At 28.2% G+C, this 22,160-nt stretch overlaps 1 protein-coding gene across 2 annotated transcripts; it reads right to left on the reverse strand.

Annotated features, from left to right (window-relative positions):
• Nucleotides 1-2,608: 2,608 nt before the first annotated feature.
• Nucleotides 2,609-11,918, reverse strand: LOC110824095 (truncated transcription factor CAULIFLOWER A-like). Of its 2 annotated transcripts, none has more exons than XM_022054629.2 (8): nucleotides 11,507-11,918; nucleotides 4,756-4,834; nucleotides 4,564-4,628; nucleotides 4,366-4,465; nucleotides 4,234-4,275; nucleotides 3,699-3,740; nucleotides 3,392-3,513; nucleotides 2,609-2,936 (listed from the first exon to the last, which is right to left on the reverse strand). In XM_022054629.2, the coding sequence occupies exons 1-8, from the start codon at nucleotides 11,689-11,691 to the stop codon at nucleotides 2,837-2,839; spliced, it is 735 nt and encodes a 244-aa protein (XP_021910321.1). In that variant the 5' UTR covers nucleotides 11,692-11,918; the 3' UTR covers nucleotides 2,609-2,836. The 2 variants fall into 2 exon arrangements, with proteins under 2 accessions (XP_021910321.1, XP_021910320.1); XM_022054628.2 differs by having other exon boundaries at nucleotides 4,234-4,302; nucleotides 11,507-11,826.
• Between the last annotated feature and the right edge of the window lie 10,242 nt (nucleotides 11,919-22,160).

The following is a 22,160-nucleotide window of genomic DNA, read 5'->3' on the forward strand; positions in this document are numbered from 1 at the left end:
TCTTGAAAAATAAACACACACAGCTCACTCCAATTTTCTAATCTGCAGACAAATTAAGCTGTGTTTTAATTTTCTCCAGAGGTTATTCAATGAAATTTATGTGAAATTTTATGTATTATTATCCAAATTACTTTAAATTTGACAAGAATTAGAATTTCTTATACTAATGCATGCAATTACTTATGCTTGGAAAGAACCCTATTGCATAAAAAATTTGATAATTTCAATTATCCATCTTGGGCGAAGTAGGATATGAAAAAGAAGCTATTCAAATTTTTACAAGAATATTAAACACATGTATGTAATTTTGTCTTTTCAAGTAGCTTCTCACTGTTTGTCTTTTTGTCACAGACAGTTGCACGCGTACTGGGTTAGGAAGAAAAGAAGGAAAAAGAAAAAAGAAAAGAGAGAATTTACCAGGAGAAGCAATATAAATGTAATTGGTATGATTAGGTAGTAATTTAATTGTGTTCACATCATCCTTATTAAATAGAAATTTCTAATTTTTACAAAAAAAAAAAAATAATAATTATCTAAAAATTATTTATTTAATAGCACTTGACTGGTACTATCTTGTATAACATCATTTTTCAAAAATATTAATATATAAATAATTAATTGAACTATGTTGTATTAATTTAAATATTTTAAAATGGTTGATTCAATATAATATCAAAGTTAAAAGTTGTATAAATTATAATTACCTAACTTTTTATTAAAAAAATTTTGTGGGCATGTATCTCACCTATACTTCCATCATACATGGCCAATATATATATAACGACCTAGAGAAGGAAGCAATCTTACAAACAAAAAGTGTTTCGGGAAGAAATCTCAATATCGTATTTGTTTACAAGAAAAACAAAAATTTCTTTTTCATTATGGTCATAGGGAACGACAATTTCTTAAATAAGTTCATATCGCTGGAAAAATCAAAGAATCAATAGGTTAAGTTTTACTACAATTGCTTGAAACGTGTTTGGATAATATCATTTTTCGAATGGGTATGACTTTGACAATTTCTAAAGTTTGTCAATTAGTTAACTATAGACATATTTTAATTAATGGTCATATAATAAATATATCAAATTATAGTTGCATATCCTGAGATACTATTACAGTAATGGATGAAGAAAAATCTAGAGCTTTGATCGAAATTTTTTTTTATTCATCCACTCATGAGAAATTACTTAATCATTTGACTCTTTACACATTCTAATGGAAACGATTAGTGCTTCTATTTATGCTATCAAAAGGTAAAAACCTAGTTAAACATTAAAAAAATGTTAAAATCAAAAACTAGTTTAGTTTTTTTTAGTTTTTAATAAAAATGAAATTAGAAAACTGAAAGTAGACGCCTTTGAGAAATAATTTATCTTGTATATATGAGGTAAATAATAATGTAATGAGCATTTTTATTAATGTTATGTTTTATAAGTTAATATTAAATATTTTTAAGATAAAAAACAATATTAACTCATTAGTAATAATTTTATATCTATTATAAATTATTAAAATAATATGTATTTTAAAAAGAATAATAATTTAAAATTAATATTTATATTGAATAAATAAATACATAAATATAAGTTATAAATTAATTTAAATTATTATAATAAGTATAGAAAAACAATGTTATTTAATAACAGAATAATTAAATTTTATTATTATTATTACATTATTATTTTTTTAAAAACATAATTAATATAATATTTTATATTAAAATACTTTTTACAATTTTTTTTTTTTTAATCTTAAAACTACTTTTATAAAAGATTAGTTTTAAAGTAGTTTTACTAATTCAAAAGGCAAACAGTAATTATTTTTATGTAATATGTAATAAATAGTAATTTTTTTTTATAGGAAATATGTGTAATAATTATAATAATTACATATAAATAATGACATGTATAATTACAATTTTATTATGTTGCGCTGCAGGTTTTGGTCATCTAATCGTAAAAATTAATCAACTTCTTGATCATAATTATTTTCTCATAATATTGAAACGTGTCTTTTGAAGATTAAACCAGATTGAAGTCTGAGGGAGAAAAAGAAAAAGGGGAGAAGTCAAAACTTAATTATATTGCGGGCAGAGATTGATTTGGCAGAGCAGAAAGAGGCTTTTAATCCATAAATCATGCAATAATCGTCTTAATTAAAGAAACAGCTTATCTGTCTTGTCACAACTTTTTAACAATTAATAGATTATCATATTATCCAAGAAACACATTGTAATTATAATATCCTGGAATGTTTTTGTGATCTACAGAATTTTAGCTACAACTGGTTCGGTTCCTTAGCACAGAAAATCCAATTACTTGTTTTTTAGGTGGTTTTGAACGTGAATGGGTGTGGAAAGAGATGCATATGGTCTGGGTTTTATTCAATGGCTCCATAGTGAATATGCTCTTCTGTCATTTGGGTTTTAAAGATGATGAAATTGTATGGATAAAATCTTAATTTCAAATATACTGTTCATCAGATGATGAAGTCTACCACACCCACCTTGATTTTGGAGTAGACGAAATGAAAGACCTACAGTATCAGAAGCAGACCAGTATACATGTATATATGGATACATTCCAGAATCATTCAAACATGGATCTAAAGTAAAATGTGCATATTTATAAGTACGGTACTTAACGAAGGGCAAACATAGATGTTACATCACATATTATACATACATACATATATATATATATATAAGAAGAGAGGATGAGATTCAATCACACTTTTCTTCTTTTTCTTAGGGGGTTGGGGGTGTGGTAATCTCATCCCAACTGATATATATATATATAAAGAAAAGTAAAAGTTATATATTTGATGGGTTAACTTAAGCAGCAAAGCATCCAAGGTGGGTTGAATATATGGGTTCAAGCGTCAGCTCCAGATCGTTCCTCCTCATTTCTGCACCTTCTTCTTGGTATGCCCCACTACACACACATCACCCAATTACTTCGTTAATTTTTGTTTCTCATCTACTAATTACCATTTTCTATCAATATAAATAAATTGTTGTTGAATAAATCTCCTATGGTGATTGCTAGATACATAGGAAATGACTTGATCAGGTGAAGTAAAAATCACATGGGTCTAAACGTAGCATAGAGAGGAGTATATCAAAAGAAGTGCACGTCTTGTAACTACTGTGGCTGATAGAGAGCAGAGAGTTGAAGCTACATATGAGCACCTAATATATGTACATCCACACACACACACATATTAGATACATTAAGATTCTTGTGCTGGAAGGAAAGTAATAGCGTTTATGCATTGCTAGGGTTGTAGGCACACATGCATATATTAGCAATAGATAGGGTTAGCTCAGTCTTATCTACGGCGTCTGTGTTGTAAAAGAGAGTACATATATATATATATATATTTATACCCGATGTTTAAACAGGGAGGTGGCTGAGGCAGCATGAAGGTTGGTACAGTGCTGGGTCCTGCATTGCCATTTTGCTGCCCCCACTGTGCCTGCTGAGCCAGCGTCTTTTCTTTCTCCTTGATCTACATTCATAAATACAATGACACAGAAATTAACTATACATATGTAAGACCACTTTCAAATATCTTTTACTGACTAAAGTTAATTAATATATACTTTTGTTTCTGGAGATGTAATTACAACTTAATTAAACCAGTAGGCATATGAGTAACTGTATATATGTATAAATATATATGTAAATGATGACCTGCTTGGCGAGCATGGTGTTTTGCTCCTGTATTGCCTTCTCCTGTGTGAACGTCACAAGACATGACATATCATCAACAACCTCAGACATACAAGTTAGAATAACATATATATACATATTATCGTTGTTATATGCCACTTTTAATCTTGTTCGTATGTACATATGATGTATATATATATATTTATGTGCAACATCAATAAAGTCCACAGTAGAAAAGAATACAAAGATTCTTGAGTGATTTATGGTTCCTTTTATTTTATTTTATTCCCTCGTACTAATGCTTTTGAGTTCCATGAATTAGGATGTCATGATAATTGATATGGTAAAAAGTACTGCACAGGACCATTAAATCTACCTACTGATTCCTCCAATCAATCATGCATCAATCTCATTGAACTCAAAATAAATAAACACGTATACATGTAAATATATACGATATATAATATAGTTAATTGTATGGATGAAGACATGAATTAATTTTTGTTTGACCAAATTAAGGGTTAGATAAGAGGTTGAAGGGGCCTAAGTAACTAACCTTTCTCTGAAGCTCAGAAATGGACTCATACATGAGTTGGTTCTGCAGCAGCCAAAATTCCATCATCAACTGACAAAATGAAATGAGTATATAACAAGGAAGATATATTTTTATATATGAGTTAGTACATACTTTTCTTGATCGAATGTGCTTAAGAGCAGTATCCAGCTGCTGCTCAAGATTTTGAATTTCTTTGAGACTAAGTGATTCAAGATCTTCACCCATATAGTGCCTGAAAAGGGTTTTAGAAATGTAAATTAACAAGTACGTATTAATTAGTATCATCATTAGAAAAAAATGACAAGTCACTTGACTTTCGCTGCACTATACCTGTGGTTTCTTTGTAGAAGCTCAATCTTAGTCTTAAGCCTGTTGTACTCCAGAGACCAATTCCCCTTCATATTGATCAAATATATATATATATATATACACACACACATATGTAATATATATAGTATGTAGTAGCGTTAGAAATCAGAGATGCTCATAATTTAATTAAACATTAATCACTTTAATATATACCTGCAGTTCAGAGTCGGGTGCAACAAGCTGTCTTTCTGCATAAGAATAGCGCTCGTAACGTTCCAGGATTTTTTCCATGCTGTACACAAATTACAATTTAAGTTCGTGTAATAATTGATTCAATATATTATTTAAGAATCCTAATTTCATCTCTCAGTTCATCACAAATCAAGAACATGAGCAACATAATTTAAAATTTTAATATTCAGTACATACATGTTCTTTTTTTTTTTTTTTTTTTTTTGAAATTAAGTAAATGAGGTTTATTAATTTGATATGTCAAAAGTCCCCTTGAACCCAATACAACTCTCAATTAAAACATCTCTTAGTTGTAACGTATACAAAATTACAACTTCATCACCTCTCAATTCCTACTTATGAGACTCTCACACAGATTCGAATCTCTATATTTGAATAATTTATATTCGCTAAAATACCAAGTCTCTACAAATTAAGAATTTTACTAGCAATTATCTCTAACAAACAAGAGTAGTATAATACGTACATATATATATATAAGCACAGTAAATATTCCTTTGTGCCTGTCAACAAGTACAAGTCGTGACGTCTTCAAGGGACAAGTACATATGAGATTAGCTTCAAACAGTGGGTCAACACCGATGCTAAGTGTAGGTTGTCTGTGAAAACCCAATACCCTACCTTCATCTAATGATTTTTATTTACCCACACCCTTATATATGTACAATATATATATATATAGAGATATATAGACAGATGATGAAACAAGTTACATACAGTCATAAGGTTTTCAAATAAACTACATGATATACAAAGCTTGCAAATTGATCCAGACAGCCATTTTCCTCCAAAAATCACCAATATTTTAACAATTAAACATAAAATCAGTATCTAATACCATGTGAATAGGTAATATATAACACTTAGTACATTAACAAATTTTTTTAGAGGAGGAATAATTAATTTAAGTTTTCTTAAGGATAATATTAATTACATTTAAAAAGCATGCAGAGAGGGTTGACTTAATTACAAGTCTCTACAGATTTATTATATATGAAAAGAAAAGAAAATGATGATTAACACAGAAATCTTTTTTTTCTGTTTCTGATAAATTAATAAATAAAAAACTGACAAAATTGGTAATGCAAGAAGCTAGATATTCCTGTGTACAAATTGTGGAAACTCCTAAAAGGTGAAGTCAGTAGGATTAGGTCTCTATTACTGATATATACTTAATAGTACATATATATATATATATATATAGATCAGATCTGTACTACTTAATATATTTAACCATAAAAAAGCACAGTTGAAGCTTCTAGCGACGTCATTCTACAACCTTTAAAATCAAGCCATCTTATCACTGAAGATGTCTATATTGCTTAGCACCTTCTTCTCAACAACAATGTTCAACTGAGGGTACTCGATACACAAGAAAGAAATTTAGGGGTTTGTCTTTTCTTGTACGTTCTTTAAATCGATCTTATTCAGTGTGAAAAAAAGAAGAAAAACTTGATACAATGCTGGCGAATTTTCAGATACAGTCATACCAAGTTTCATTCTCACCCGAACTCAGCTCTTTGCTTTTTACTGTTTGTTTTTGGAACTCGGCTATACTTTTTAACTTAAGACAAATTTATCTTGATTAACATCGAATTAACTTGAAATTAATATATTATTTTATATATAACATTCTATCATATTTTGTGATCTTCACCTAAAAACATACACAAAAGCAATTATAAAAATATATACATAAAAAAATTTAAATATTTTCATGCTCGAAGCAAAGCCATAATCTCCTAAAGTCTTAACCCCCTATTAATTTTTTAGAAGTAAAATAAGAATTTTATCATGCAATTCTAATTGTTATATTGAGATCCATAAAGAAAGTTTCATTTGACCCCACAGCAGCCAAGAAGACAATCCAAAGCTTGTACTAAATCACACCACCAGGGATGCAAAAAGGCAATTGATATAACTCTTATACTTACAGCATAAAGCCAGACGTTCATCAATGATCAAATTTGAAACGACTGAAACCTCATAGGATTCTAAATGAAGTTAGAACTCCATGCAAAAAGAAAACTGGCAAATGAAAGATATCTTGCATAGGGGAAAAACAAGAAGAGCATGCTTGAAGCAGCCAACACTTGAAAAACTCCATAAAGAAGGAAAAGCCTCAGATTGTCGGGACATAAGTACTAGCAAGGATTCTAAAACCGATAAGTACCAAATATAAATACTACTTCTAGCGAGATTAACCGTTTAGGTGATGTCTTGGGATGTAAGTTTATGTGCATGAGGTTTCACATGGAATTAGTAAAAGTAATAATTAGTTTATAAAATATTTAAATTATAAATTATTTTTTTTTTAAAAAACTAATACTGTTTAAATAATTATAACAATTCTTATTGTTATTCAATTCTTTGTCATTTTAATATTTATTATTAATTTTTAATGCAATTAATTAAATTTGAATAATATTTTATATAATAAATTTTACAAATCACTATAGTATTTTTATTTTAAAACTGTTTTACTGAAAATTATTTATAAAACACTTCTAACAATTCAAAACAGAAGTGTTAAACTAGCTATAGAGACTGTAAATTGAATTTAAACTACAACAACTTAAATTACTCATTCCAAGTTCATAAATTCAAATGAAGGGGTAGTACTTGAACACCCCTTCCCTTCCCCTCCACTAGAAAAAAGAAAGAAATGCAAGGTTTTAAGAACGATTTCGAGATTTTCGAAAAGAGTGGGATTAAAATAGAATTTGATGTTTTAAATTATTTAAAATAAATAAGTTCTTATTTAAAAATAAGTAGTTATACAGATGAGTAAAGGGGTGATTACAAAACAAGTAGGTATATTTAATAAATTTTTTTAAAAGTACATATTTATTATAAATATTTCCTAATTTGTACTATTGCGTATGATATTAATTTTAAGAGTATCAACATATATAATTAACAAAATTTAATAGATGAAAAGAAATTTAGAACATTACGAATGAGTCGTCTATCTTTTATATACTTAAAATTGTTTTTAAAGACCAAATAATTTTTTTTTTTTTTATGTATAAACAGATATAAGTAGCAAAGAAATATTTCCAACACTCTTTAATCTCTTATTCTCGTTCAAAACGAATATAACTTTCTTTCTTTTTTTCCAAAGTAAAAAATATGAATACATCAAAATTTCATTAGATTAGAGTTTCATTAATCTAAAGTATTAAAACTGTTTGTAGCTCCAATAAATATACCTAATCTCCAGAATATTGTAGATAAATAAATAAAAAAATTAGATTCTTAATAATCATTTTAGACTTCTAAAATTGTTCCTTCACCAGTTAGCATGAGATTAGAGGTTTGTTAATAAAATACGAGATAACTAATGTTTAAAATCTATGCTCATGAGCTAGGAATTTTTTTAAACAAAAAGAATGGCAAAAATAATAAAAAGTTTCTATATTACTAATTTTTATTTAAATTAGTTTTTATCTTAATTTTTAATTCAATTAATTTTTATATTTTTGAAAAATTTTCTATTTAGTCTCTCCCTTTAACCTACCACTATCGTCCTACCATTATCATTGTTAAGATTGATTCCATATGTCAAATTTTGTCACCATATAATATTTTTTTATTGGTTTGTGCAAGTAAATATTATATCAGTTGCAATATCTGACATAACATTTAAAAAAATTTATATGTAAATAAATTTAGATTGATCAACAAATTAAAAAAAAGTCATTAAACTTTAATTTTCCTAAATCCCAAAAACACTCTCCGACCATTTTTCTTCTCCTTTCAATGGTGATGAAGAATTCCCATGGTGATGAAGATCGTTGGGGACGATGACAACAAGCCACAAGATATAGCTAAAGATAGCTCGACCACATAAATGGAACCTATCATCAATGAGTAATTGACCTTGATGTTTATGTAACTACTCTTCTAGCCATGAGGAGCGATAATGATGTCGCGAATCCTATTAAAATTACATCTACTATCAATGTTGCAGTGACTACAACAATGATGTAACGCCAGTTAATGAGATCAGAAGTCTTATCGAATAAAAGAAAACCCACCAATGAGTTCAACTTGAGCATACCAACTAAGATCTCCATTTAGGTCAATTTGATTTTGAGGCTTTATTTGACAAATGTTATTGCCCCACTTATAACTCTAATATCTCTACATGAAAGGATGAGAGGAGGAAGAAGAAGAAGAAGAAGAAGAAGCAGAATGGTAGTGGGGTGTTTTGGGAATTTAAGAAAATTAGGGCTTAGGAATTTATTTAAAAAAAAAAAACGTTGTGTTAGTTTAAACTAATTTAAATATAATTTTTTTTAAATACCGTATTAAATATTACGTAATATTTGATATTATATTCACTTGCACAGATCAATTAAAAAGTGTTATTTGATGTCAAATTTGACAAGTGGCATTAAGGTTAACTACGTTAGCAAGTTAAGATGATGAACTAAATTAAAAATATTTATAAAATATATAAATTAATTTGATTGAAAAATTGTCGGAATAATTAATTTGAATAAAATTAATAGTATAGACAATAACTTATTATTTTTGGTGAAAAAAGGTGCTCCTATATATCTAAATTAATGAAATAGCTGTACTGTAGCAGATTATTTCAACCAGTAAAACTATATCACAAAACTGTTAAATCAAAATTTAAGGAAAAAATATTGTGCCTATTTACTAAAAATACTATAGATATTAAAATTTTAAAAAAATCACAAATCAAACACATCAGAGAAGTTTCCTTGGAACACAACCCCCAAGGTCACTCATCTTTAGCTCTCTAAGCAGCTTGAGTCAGTGAACATCAGTCAAATAAATTCTTGACCTCAGATTACAGTAAGTCTCTTCAGTTTTGACATCATCTGAGGTCATTAACTATTAGCTATATATACTATATATATATATATATATACACAGGTCATTATGAATGAAACTACATGCATACCCCTGTGGAGTGTGTGTGTGTGTGTGTGTGTGTGTGTGTGTGTATATATGTATATGTATATGTATTCGAAGTTATGGGATATTCATGAAGGTTTTCTATGGTTTTTCTTTTTGGAAGGTCAGCAGGAAATGTCCTTATATTCCTCAATCCAAATCGAAAGCCTCTGGGGTGTTTAGACACAACAGGTCCCATTAAAATTATGTCATAATAAAATTTTTATGAAAGGATCTGAAGTTTGAATAGAGAAATGATTTTGTACAATGAATATATATTCATACAAAATCAGAAATTTATTAAAAATTTAACTTAAATAATATACTTAATAAATTAAAATTTTTAATAAATTATCAATAGAAATGTATTAATACTATGTTAATTCATCTTACAAAAGAATTGAGATGAGAAGTAAAAAGCTGTTTGGTTCTTTTCTTTTCTCTGTCCTCGTTCAGATGTATCCTTCAACCCTGACAAACCTAGTAAAGACGAAACAACTCTACCTATATTTTCATCCTAGGTTTCTAGTGGGATCCAGAAGACTTCACTGGGCGTTTTCGGAAAGATAAGCTTATAATTATCACTAATTAACCATCTTTTGTTAAAGGTGATACAACTTTATAATGATGCTTATGTTTGTAGGGTTTGCTAATTTGGCTTACTCGTGTTAAGGAAGCAAGTATGGGATTTAGTGCAGTGTGTGTGTGTATCACCTTTCTCCCTTGACCATGATTGAGAGCCTATGAAGCAGAGCTCCAAATGGATTTCTAGCATTAGCATTTTTCAGACGTTCTTTGAGTCAAATCAATAAACTTTGTCTTCCAAAAGGCAGGAAAAAGAGGAAACTTCGGTATCATTCAAAAGGAGTAACTATATATCATACACACATGTCATTATTCGTTTATTAACACTTGTGACCATTATTGTTAATTATGTTAATAAAAGTATTAATTAATTGAATATAGTTTGCTATTAGAAATTACTTATACCCAAGAATCAACCAGAGCTAGGCGTCAACTGATCGCTTCATGAATATATATATATATATATATATGTATGTACATGCATCATAAAGGTCAATATCTCTCCTTCCTATAATCCTATGATTATCCTATTAATTACTCTAATAGGAAATGGGTAATGAGTAAACGTCCAGCTCTATAGTCAGTACGGTCTCAAATTTGGACCAACGGATATTATATATATATATATATATATACCAAGTAAATGAAGAATTAACAGTAGTTCTGTTTAACTACAGATTAATTTATTAGTTATATGAAGTACGTTATGACGGGCATTATTGCATGAATTCAATGAAACAGCTCAGAAAGAACTTAAACCGCGGTACCCCCTTAATTAACCTTCCATTTAAAGCATACGTACATGTGTTAAATCCGCAAGTAGTTCCTAATATACGTCAGTTCCTAACTCAGTACCACTTCAGATGAAGACAAATTTACTAAAAATTAATTTAAGCTTTATAAACCACTCTAATGTATTAATCCTACTACTTAACTACAAACAAAAGGGATATTGAGAACCAAAAATATAATAAGAAAAATAGAAGATCAAAATTATTAATTTGCAGGAAAACAAAAGGAGTTGTAAGATGATTGAGATGTGGATCGGTGTGCAAAGATCTATAAGACGAGAGATATATGTGTGTGTGCGTGTATAACAGTAAATCAAGAGTAAAAATAAAAATACCCAGATGAATAAGAATATCAATTGAAGAAATTGGAGATGAAAAAAATTACGGAAGTAAATTAAAATTACCAGGAATCAGTGGAGTACTCGAAGAGTTTTCCTTTGTGAGAAAAGACGATCAATGCAACCTCAGCATCGCACAAGACAGAGATCTCATGAGCTTTCTTCAACAAGCCAGCTCTCCTTTTGGAGAAGGTCACCTGGCGGTTGATCTTGTTCTCTATCCTCTTCAACTGAACCCTACCTCTCCCCATCTCTACTCTTCTTGATTTCTCTAAAAACACCCAACAACCAGAACCCAAGAAACACAACCAGGAAAACAAAACCAGGCTTTGCAACTTATAACACACACACACACAACTCAAAAAACTATTTATATATATATATAAATGGATATTTTGGGTAGTGTATTAAAAAGCCCAAATGGGGAATTGTTTTCCTCTCTTGTGTTTGTTCTTGCTAAAATAAATGAGAGGTTCTTGTGTCTGAGGAAGCATGTAAGTGTGTATATATACACACATAGAAATAGGAAAAATTCTCAAAGATAAGAAAAAAGCTGTTTTAGGGGAAAATTAGTGGTTTTTTGGAGAAACCCAAGTGGTTTTCACTGAATGTGCTGTCGAGTTGTGATTGGCTCATTGTCCTTTTGCTATCAGTCACTGGCCCGTGTAGGAACCACAAATTTTGTATTTTTATTTTCTTTAAAGTGTTTTCAAATACAGGGTTCTCATAATGCTAAGCGTGTCAGGAACCCCAAGTGTCAAGTTCGCTTTGTCTTGACGGCGGAGATTTTACAAGGAATTAAATCTTAGATCATCAAGCCTTCAAATTTTTACACATTTATATAAATATATATATGTATTTCTTTTAGTTTCTAGCTAGTACAATTAAAATATTAGCATAGAATATTATATAGATCGTAATATATCAATGATTCAATACCCTTTGATAGAGAGAATTGTTTGCTTTCAAAGAAAACATTCGATATTCCTTTTTAATTCTTTTTCTAATTCGTCTTTCTATATTTATAGAGATGTTTAATTATATAATATGATATTATTTTTTTAATTCCAATTCTTTCGTTCAAATTATTGGCTTAAATATTTTTACGAATATGAACAGATATAGAAATTTTTCTATCTACACCTAATTTAAGATTTTTCTTTAACTATTAGGTAACAAAATGTCCCATTAGAGAAAATTCTATACATATTGTATATCGTTTATTAGGATATAAGGATATATATATATATATATATTCGATTAATTAATAAAAAAATAAAATATTGTTACATTTGTCACTTTTTTTGTATATTAAATAAAATTTTGCACAATTCAAAAGAATTCTAAGAGCATTAACTTGTAACTAATATACAATAATTAATAATTTACTAAGCTCTATATGATGGTAATTTAAAAAGGATTAGAAAGTACTGCAAGCACTACTTCTTCCTTTCTTCAAGTAAAAGATTCAATTATTTTACTGTCATATTGTTTTGGTAATTAATTTTTAACAAAATTTACTTTTATATGCTATTTATTATAGAAAACATAATTTCTTACCGTTTGTAACAATCAAAATTTACATAGGTTAATTAATGAATTTGGTACTACACTACTAAAGATGATATTATCTCGTATCAATTGTACATCTCAAGTCCCAAATTCCAAATTGACTCTACTTTTATTGCATGAATTTGATATTAAACTTTACCCATCTCATACCATGGTGCATAATGTTGGTGCTACGTATGTATCTAATTATTATTCAATATTTTATATTTGCACTAAATACATTGAGATTGATTGATTATCACTTTGTATTTGAAAAAGTTGCTATCAAGGAATTACACATCCAAATTATTTCCTTTCTAGATCAAACTATAGATATTTTCATCCAAGATTTACCTATGCCTCAATTTATCAAAATTTAAGACAAACTTTTGTCTCCAATTTTTGATGTAAATTTGAGGGGAAAGGACATTAGAGATATAGATATTATTGAAGTAATTTTTCTAGGATAAATACGTTCTTTATCTGAATCATACAAATGGTGTAGTGTTTCACTTGGATTCTGCCTTTGGGAGGTTTTCTCTAGCAGCATGTATATTTTTCCTGATAGATCAGATAGTTGGCTCTAAGTAATGCACTTCATATGTAACTAAAATTTCTTTTTTTTTGTTATTATTTTTTACTTTTAATTTTAAGGTAGACTCAAGTAGTTGTATTTATATTATATTATGTAGTTTATAAGACACTAAAATATTTATCTTTCACTTGAATTAATCTTGAATGATTAAAATAATCACGAAAAAAAATTAATCTTAAAGATAATTTTGACACTAGGAAACTCTCAATATGATATATGACTATTGACACTAAAAAACATATCTTTTACTTCAACTAAAATATTTTAATACCTCACAGAGATTCTAGTCACCATTAGTATCAAGCCCTGGCTGATTGACTCCTCAAGTTAGGGGTTCTAGCCCCAAGAACTCAAATTGACTTGATAGACTCATGTGGTTTTGTACCATTTACATTGATAAAAAAAATTGACAATGTGTATTTTAAATATCATTTCCTGGCATCATTAAATTTAGAGATCTCATGATATCAGTAAAATTAAAATCCTTCATTGTCAAAACTATTTGAAACATGACAAGGAGCCAACCAAATCATCATAAAACACTTTTGGCTAGTTAATTGTCCCTAGTAATAAATCCTTACAAATACTTCCTTAAATCACGACAAAGTTCAACTTTTTAGCCATAATTCTTTTTTCTAATTTGTTAATCACTTTCACTACTATCATTTTTTATCCTTAAATAATTTAATTTAGAGAAAACTTAAACGTTTCACTAATCCATTATTTGTTTTACTTTCTTTTTAAGTAAAGATATGCTTTATTGGGTTAAAACAAAGCAAGTGCACAAAAACTATCATATTGATATGTAAGTCCAAATATTAAACATACAGTTTAAGATAAAATATACTAAAGATCAAACTGTAAAAATTGACAAAGGCATGCCAAGTAAACATGATAAACATGTGTAAAATAAGTAAAAAAGAATGACAACGTCTCCAAAGTGAAATACTTCCATAGTTTGCCTTTCTCTATTGATAAGAGCCTAAATATTCGAGTATTAAATATTAGCGCCAACAATGTGTTAAAGCGTGAACCTTAAGGTGTTTGGAGCCTATAATATGATTGATAGAAAACTCACCATGAATTGCAACTTTATATCACGCCCATAGAATCTTATTACAGGTATTTTCACACATAAATTACTTATTTTGGAACTAGAGAAAAAATTCTATAAAATAAACAACGAGAGATGTTCTTAGGTCATATTCATGTGACTGGAAAAATATAAGCTAGTCTAACCATGAGATCACTAGCACACAGTAAGAAACTTTTTTTTTTTTTTATTATTTTATTGTTAATCAAGGACACCAAGATTTCCGCATTATAAGAACAATATACAACACAAGCAAGGGAAAAAATAAATAAATAATTATTGACTACTCCTTGATGTTAAAAGTTTCACAAGAAATATAAAGAATTAAATGCAACTTAATTTAAAGTGAAGGATAAAGTTTAAAGAACTCAAGTAATGTTGGCAAGTTGCTGTGCATAATAAACGTTTGTGCATAGGTCGAAGACCACTGTTGATCATATGAAATAATCATCAAGTAAGTAATTCAGCTCGACTAAATCAACAAACAGGCCCTAATGTTGAATAGAAACAAAATTTGTCCTTCAACAAGCCATCCTAGTATATTACTGTTAAAACTTTTACTAATTCTTTTCACACTTCCAGTGTTAATTTTTTTTTTTTTACTATGTAAAAAACTTTTAATGTTAAAGTAATTTATTGCACTTTAAAAAGGAGAGAAAATGTAATTTTTAATATTTAATAGAGGAAAAAAGATCATTATCCCTGTCACTAATTCCGTTGATAAAGGAATGAGGATTGTCGCTTTGGCACTCCTTGCTCTTCTAAACTTGTTAGTTAAGCTATGAGGCCCCTTTCTAGCACATGCACGTGATCCACACATTATTTACAAATATGTATTATAAATATATGGACACTTTCCCATATATATGTGTATATATATGCACCCTATACTTCTAGATTATATATATATATATATATACACACACGTACATATATAGTTAAATATTAAAGGTTGCTGACTAAATATGTAAATAGATCTAGTTAATTTTATATAAGCAATTAGTTGATTTGACTAAATTTGATTGATCACTATACATCATCACTCTGCACGATGGATGGTGAGGTTTGGGCTCTTATAGATTTGGACACAAGGTAGCTAGCTAGTACCTTGCCAATCAATTATCAATTATTGCTAATTAATCCGTTCGCTCACCACCCAGCACCATTTGTGAACTAATTATAACTAAAAGCTCACATCTTCCGTATATATATATATTCTCCAAATCAAGGGTTACTGTTTGATTTTAAGCTGTTTAACTTCTAATCATACACTAACTATTCAGACTTTGTTGATACTAAATAAATGAAAATAATCCATATTGTGCTTTGCCTTAGAAGTTGAAATTTGAAAAATTATATTACAACTTAGATAAATTTCCATTTTCCTATCCTAATCGCTCTACATGTTGTTATGAGTAGGTCTACAAATTTTTTTTGTTATAATTGTTAGTAAATTTATTTTAGAATAGAGTTATTACTTCCAAAATAACAAAAGGAAAAAGAAAAAGAAAAGAAAGAAAAAAAGAGAAAAAAAAGGAATAAAAGAAAAAAACGAAGAAAAAGAGAAGAAAGAAAAAAAAAAATAAAATTAAATTAAGGAAGAAAAATGGAAGTGCGACAACCAATATGATGTTGGTGCGCCGCATGTGACAATGCGCGTTGATTCAATCATCAATGCCTGACATTTCCAGTGACACGCGTATGATGGCGCATGGTAACATTAGCGACTGGGATCGTGTGTCCTAAGGTAAAATCCGTTCATTTCGCGTGATAAAGTTTTCAAAATTATTCCTAATTTAATATATGTGTTTTTTATTATAAATGATGAAAACTATCCAAACAGTATTCGAATTTCCGAGATGACCATAATCAAGCTAGAAAAGATTTCTAAAACCTTTTCAATTATATCATAGGTAAAAATTATGTGTATTCTGTACGGAAATATAAATTATATATTTATGTAAATGTGTATATAAATTGTGCATTATGTGTGAATATTTAAATGTATGTATAATTCGTATTTGTGTGTGTTTATATAGTGTATATATATATGTTATTACGCATATATGTGTGTATATATATAAAAATATGCAATGAATGAGATATGAATTAATAAGAACAGAGTTGATACGAATAAATGCGTGAATAAATATATATATCTGGTATGTTGTGTGTGATTCTGTATACATGTTTAAATATGAACGTGTGTGTATGTATGGGTAGAGATTGTGTGTGTGTGTGTGAATATAAATATATATTTTGTTTGAGATATGTAGTGAGGGTACATGTTTGCACTTGTTGTGCGATCTGGTGCAGATGTACAATATATTGTTCTTACTGTGTGATCTATTACAGTTGCACGAGAAATTTGAACATCCTATGATTGCTGTGTGATCTGGTATAAGATGACTCAGAAAGTTATTTGAGAAATATATGGTTCTGATATCCATGATGATATCATATATTGTGTATATGTTTATATTTAATTGTCTGTAGAAGTTAGGACCTTAAATCAATATAGATTTTAAATTTTTAAATATGAAACTAAATAAGTTAAATAGATTTAGAAAACAAACAATAAAGAAATTGAGAAGTATAAATTAGTTAGAGAAATAGACTAAATAAGCCACTAAGAAAGTAATCATATGAAAACTGTGAAGAGTAAATAAGACAATTAATTCGTTAGTCGTAAATCAAGGAGATGAGGGTGCGTGTGTGGCTGAAGTTCAGCAGGTACGATGAACCTACACATGGATAGAGTTTTAAACATATTATAGACGTGGATTGGTATTTGTGAGTTTGAGTCACCTAGCAAACGTAACTGCTACAACCAATGTGAAATTTTGTGTGTGTTATCCATGCAATAAGGGGATCTATTTCGCATCTCCTTGATAACAATATAACGGGCATCGCGTAATGGTGACCTAATTAAGCTTTAAAAGAGTAAATGATGTGAAATTATAAATCCGAGTGGAGTGATATGTGTATGTGAGTAAATCCGTTTTGGCTTGAGGAATCTGTGAATCCGTAAGTGTGATTTGAAAGGAGAACAATAATTAGGTTAAAAAAGTGAGGATTAAAAAATGTTTCTTGTGATGATATATTTTGTTGTGTATTTTAATTGGGATGTTTTGTTTGACACTTTTTTTATTATAATTATTATTATATTTTATTATTGCGTAAATGTATGTATGTAAGTCTTCGTTATAGAATTTTTTTTCTTACAGAGCTCGTAAAGCCTACCCCAATTCATCCTTATTTATGTGAAATGAGATAAGAAACAAGTTCAAGATTAAAAGAAGACGGCGAAGAAAACCTTATTAGTTTTTATTTTAATATTGTAAATTAATTTAGATGCCTCAATTATTTGTAAACAAATAACTATCCAGTCATAAGGGATGTGTATTAAAGTATAGTTCTGCTGCATATTTAATATTTATCTGTTCTAGTAGTTGGAAATATTATGCTAACGTCCGTACCCACCGATATTGGGTTCGGGATGTTATAATTATTTCCAAGATAAAAACTATATATAATCTTAAATATCTTGGAACTGGAACAAGATTCCTTGAAAATGTTCAAAAATATAATGTGTTTTCTATATTCAATAAAAAATTAGATATCAAAATGAGCTTATAAGTCTCAACTAATTCAACATGTGAACTTTATTTCTAGAATAGATCCATCGCTCACATTCTATTAGTTTTCTTAAACTTAGGAAACCATCAATGTTTGTAAACATGTGGATTATAGTTAGGAAACCATTAATATTGGTGAAGATGTGGGTTGTAGTGGCTGACCGATCCACCATATACTACTAAGAACTTTAACTAGAGAAGATTTATATTACACCTCTGTAAACTATTACATTATTCCATAGCATAAGTTATAACAATATCCTCTATTTCTTTATATGATCATGTATACTTGTATTTTATCATGCATCATGCTTAAAGCATTTTTCATTGAGATGTTAGTCATTGTGATGTTAGAAAAATTGTTAATGTAACACATTGGAGTTTAAGAATGAGAAATATAAGCACTAATAGGTCCAATAACTATATTACCAAGAATTACATATGTCAATATTATGAAAATTATAATTTAAATTAATGATATTAATTTATAAGTAAATTCTGATGTCTTTGTGAGTAGAGATACACTCAGATAAAAATTTTGTATCTTTATGTAGTAAAACAGGTAAGCACAAAGATTATCTCTTTGTCCTCCTCACATTACAAACTCAACAAGATGCTTTATATTTGATTACCCTTAAAAGCCCCAAAAAAGAAAAAAATTATCATAAGTTCGTTGTTTCATAAAAGATAAGAATTATTTGGGAGCATGAGTACATACACCTTTACATTTGTAGTTGAAATTTATATCATCAATCATATATTGTGTCTTACCTAATTCGGCAACCATTTGTCTTTCTGTAAATGAAACTTTTACCTATTTGTTAACTATCTAAACAGTCTCATCTTTAGTTGATTACAATCATTTAAAAGAATTTTCCATGAACAGCTAGGCCCATGACTTAAACATGCTTCCATCAAGCTAGAATTTGAATATATATATATATATATATAGCTTTTAAGATTTTATTGATAATGAATCTTGTTTTATTAGTATGAATTTACTTGTTTTATAAGAAATGCTGCATTTCAGATGTTAGTTCGCTCAATCTCATCTTTCTTCTTCCCTTTTAGGTATACATAACTTTGATCAAACTATCTAGTGAATTCTTCTCTTATTAATCTTTTGATCCCACTAAAAACTTATCATTATATTCTTGATAATGCTAATCGCAACTTGTGTGTAGAAATAACACTCAAACAATTTTTTTTATCTTTATTTAGTAAATGTAGCAAACATAAAGCTTATCTTCTTATCCTCTTTACATTACAAACTCAACAAGATGCTTTATATTTGATTACACTTAAAAACTAAAAAAAAAAAAAAAGAACTATCCATAAGTTGGTTGTTTCATAAAAGATAAGAATTATTTGGGAGCATAAGTAGATATATATCTTTGCATTTGCATTTGAAATTTATATCATCAATCATATATTGTGTCTTACTTAGTTCGACAACCATTTGTCTTTCTGTAAATGAAATTTTTACCTATTTCTTAACTATTAAAATAATCTTATCTTCAGGTGATTACGACCAATTAAAATAATTTTTCATGGATAGCTAGGCCCATGCCTTAAACATGCTCCCATCAAGTTAGAATTTGGATTTTCTATGGCTTTTAAGATTTTTATTGATAGTGAATCTTGTTTTATGAGTATGAGTCTACTTGTTTTACAAGAAAGTCTATATTACAGATTTTAAATCCCTCAATCCCATATTTTTTCTTCCCTTTTGGGTGTATATAAATTTGGTCAAATCATCTAGTGAATTCTTCTCTTACTAATCCTTTGATCTTGTTAAAAACTTGTCATTATACTCTTATTATTGCTCGTTATAACTTATGGGACAAGAAACAACTCACTAATGTGTCAAAAGGACTTAGGTCATCGCTTTGATGTTATTTTTTTCTGGCCCTTTAAAGATTGCATTCATCCCCGACTTTTAGCTTCTACACCACCCTTTCCATTATATAGTTAAAATTATGATCTTTTAGTTATCGACGACACCCTCTAGATATTTATATTTGTCCTTAATTGTATCGAGTCCAATTACAGTTTATAGCTTATGCTTTATGACATCCTCGAGTTGCCAAAATTTGGTTAAAGTTGATTGTAAGTTTTTTAGAAGTTCACGTTTTCATAATACATCATCATAACCATTCAAAATCATATTCAAAGTGTTATTTCTAAATCATTTTCGCACTAAAAAATACTATTATTATCCACAGACAATAATAGGTAACAATTGATTCCTATTATTAATTGACTAATTCGTTTGTAATAAATGTCTTATTGTTAATTGACTATATACTATAAGAACTATAAATTAATTTAATTTAAAATGGGAACGAAATTACAATACAATACATACTTTAACAACTAGAAACTGAATTTTTATTTCTGAGAAATATTATGAGTAAAAATGGCCCAAGTTAACAACAAAGATTATTACAGTTATACTCATGAAAACTAATATAAAACTTAGAATTAAGAATTAGCTAAATATAGAATAGATATTAAATCAAAACAAAAGAGATAGTAACTTTGCTTTTGGTTTAAGCTATCTATTTTATTCAATTCTCATATCTATCTTATTCAATATGTAAATTTAATCATCACCTACATATTTGATATATATTTTTCAATAAATCATATATATTTCTAATGGCACAAGGATAGATTTGTACTTTGAGTTGTCAAAGAATAAATAACAAAAACATATAACTCGAATTAGATATAAAATTGATTTGGGATTAAAATGTTATTTTCATTATTTTTATATTATTTTATTATGTACTTCTCATTTATATTCAATAAACCTAAAATTTGAAAAATAATTTAAATTTAAAAATTTTCTAACATTTATCTTATTCCTACTCAGTCAAAATTAGCACATTTGGATTAAATATATTTTATTTGCTAAAATATTTTTCTATGTACAGAGTTTAGTTATAATTTTAAAGCAAACAATTTACAAACAACAAAAAATTATGCTCATACTTTTGAGTCTCTTATATAAAAATATCTTGTTTTTACTAGACAATTTGCTCAATAGAGAAAACAATAACTTCAATAATATAAATTTAGAATATGGAATTAAAATACAAATATCATTTTAATGTTATCTCATTTAGTTTGATTATTAAAAAAAAAAAACAACGAAGTAAGTAACTTGAATACCGCCTATTACCATTTGCAACCTCTTCATTGTACGATAATTATAAAAAGGAAGCAAATTAACCTTTTTTAGCTTGACGAGAAAATTGTCCTTGAAGAAATAATAAAACAAATAGTCAAAATTAAATCGCCACAGAAAGCAAAAAGCATATAGTTCAAAATAGTTCCTAGTAATAGTTATCACTAACGTAGTCCTCTTGTTAACCACATTAATGATTTAAATATCTCCCCATAAAAACAAGGTACAAATACTCAATTACCCAATTCAGAAATGTCACGAACAGATGACTTATTTGTATGAATTTGAAATCCAATCCAGTCACAATAATTTTTGTTGCTATGTCAGTTTCTTACCATTCGGAGCTACACAAGTTCCATAATTTTGGTGATAAAGGTAGCAAATAAAGCAAAAACAAAAGATTCTTTCCTCATCTGGATTATTTCCTTTAATTTGCTCTTCCAGACTCTTTTTTCTATATTAATTAATTCACGTATCGAAAGGTTTTTCAAAGAACAAATGAGACTATTTTACAGGTCCCATATTAACCCATCTTGGTTAATACGACACTTCTTTCTCAAGACATGATCAGCTTCTTTGCTCTAAAACTTTTGTCTGTTGGATTGTTGTTTGTACTAAAAGTTTTTTACCATCTGATTATCATTCTTTAT

Source organism: Carica papaya, chromosome 2 (genome assembly GCF_054855325.1).
Source record: "Carica papaya isolate Zhongbai chromosome 2, ASM5485532v1, whole genome shotgun sequence".
NCBI lineage: Eukaryota > Viridiplantae > Streptophyta > Magnoliopsida > Brassicales > Caricaceae > Carica > Carica papaya.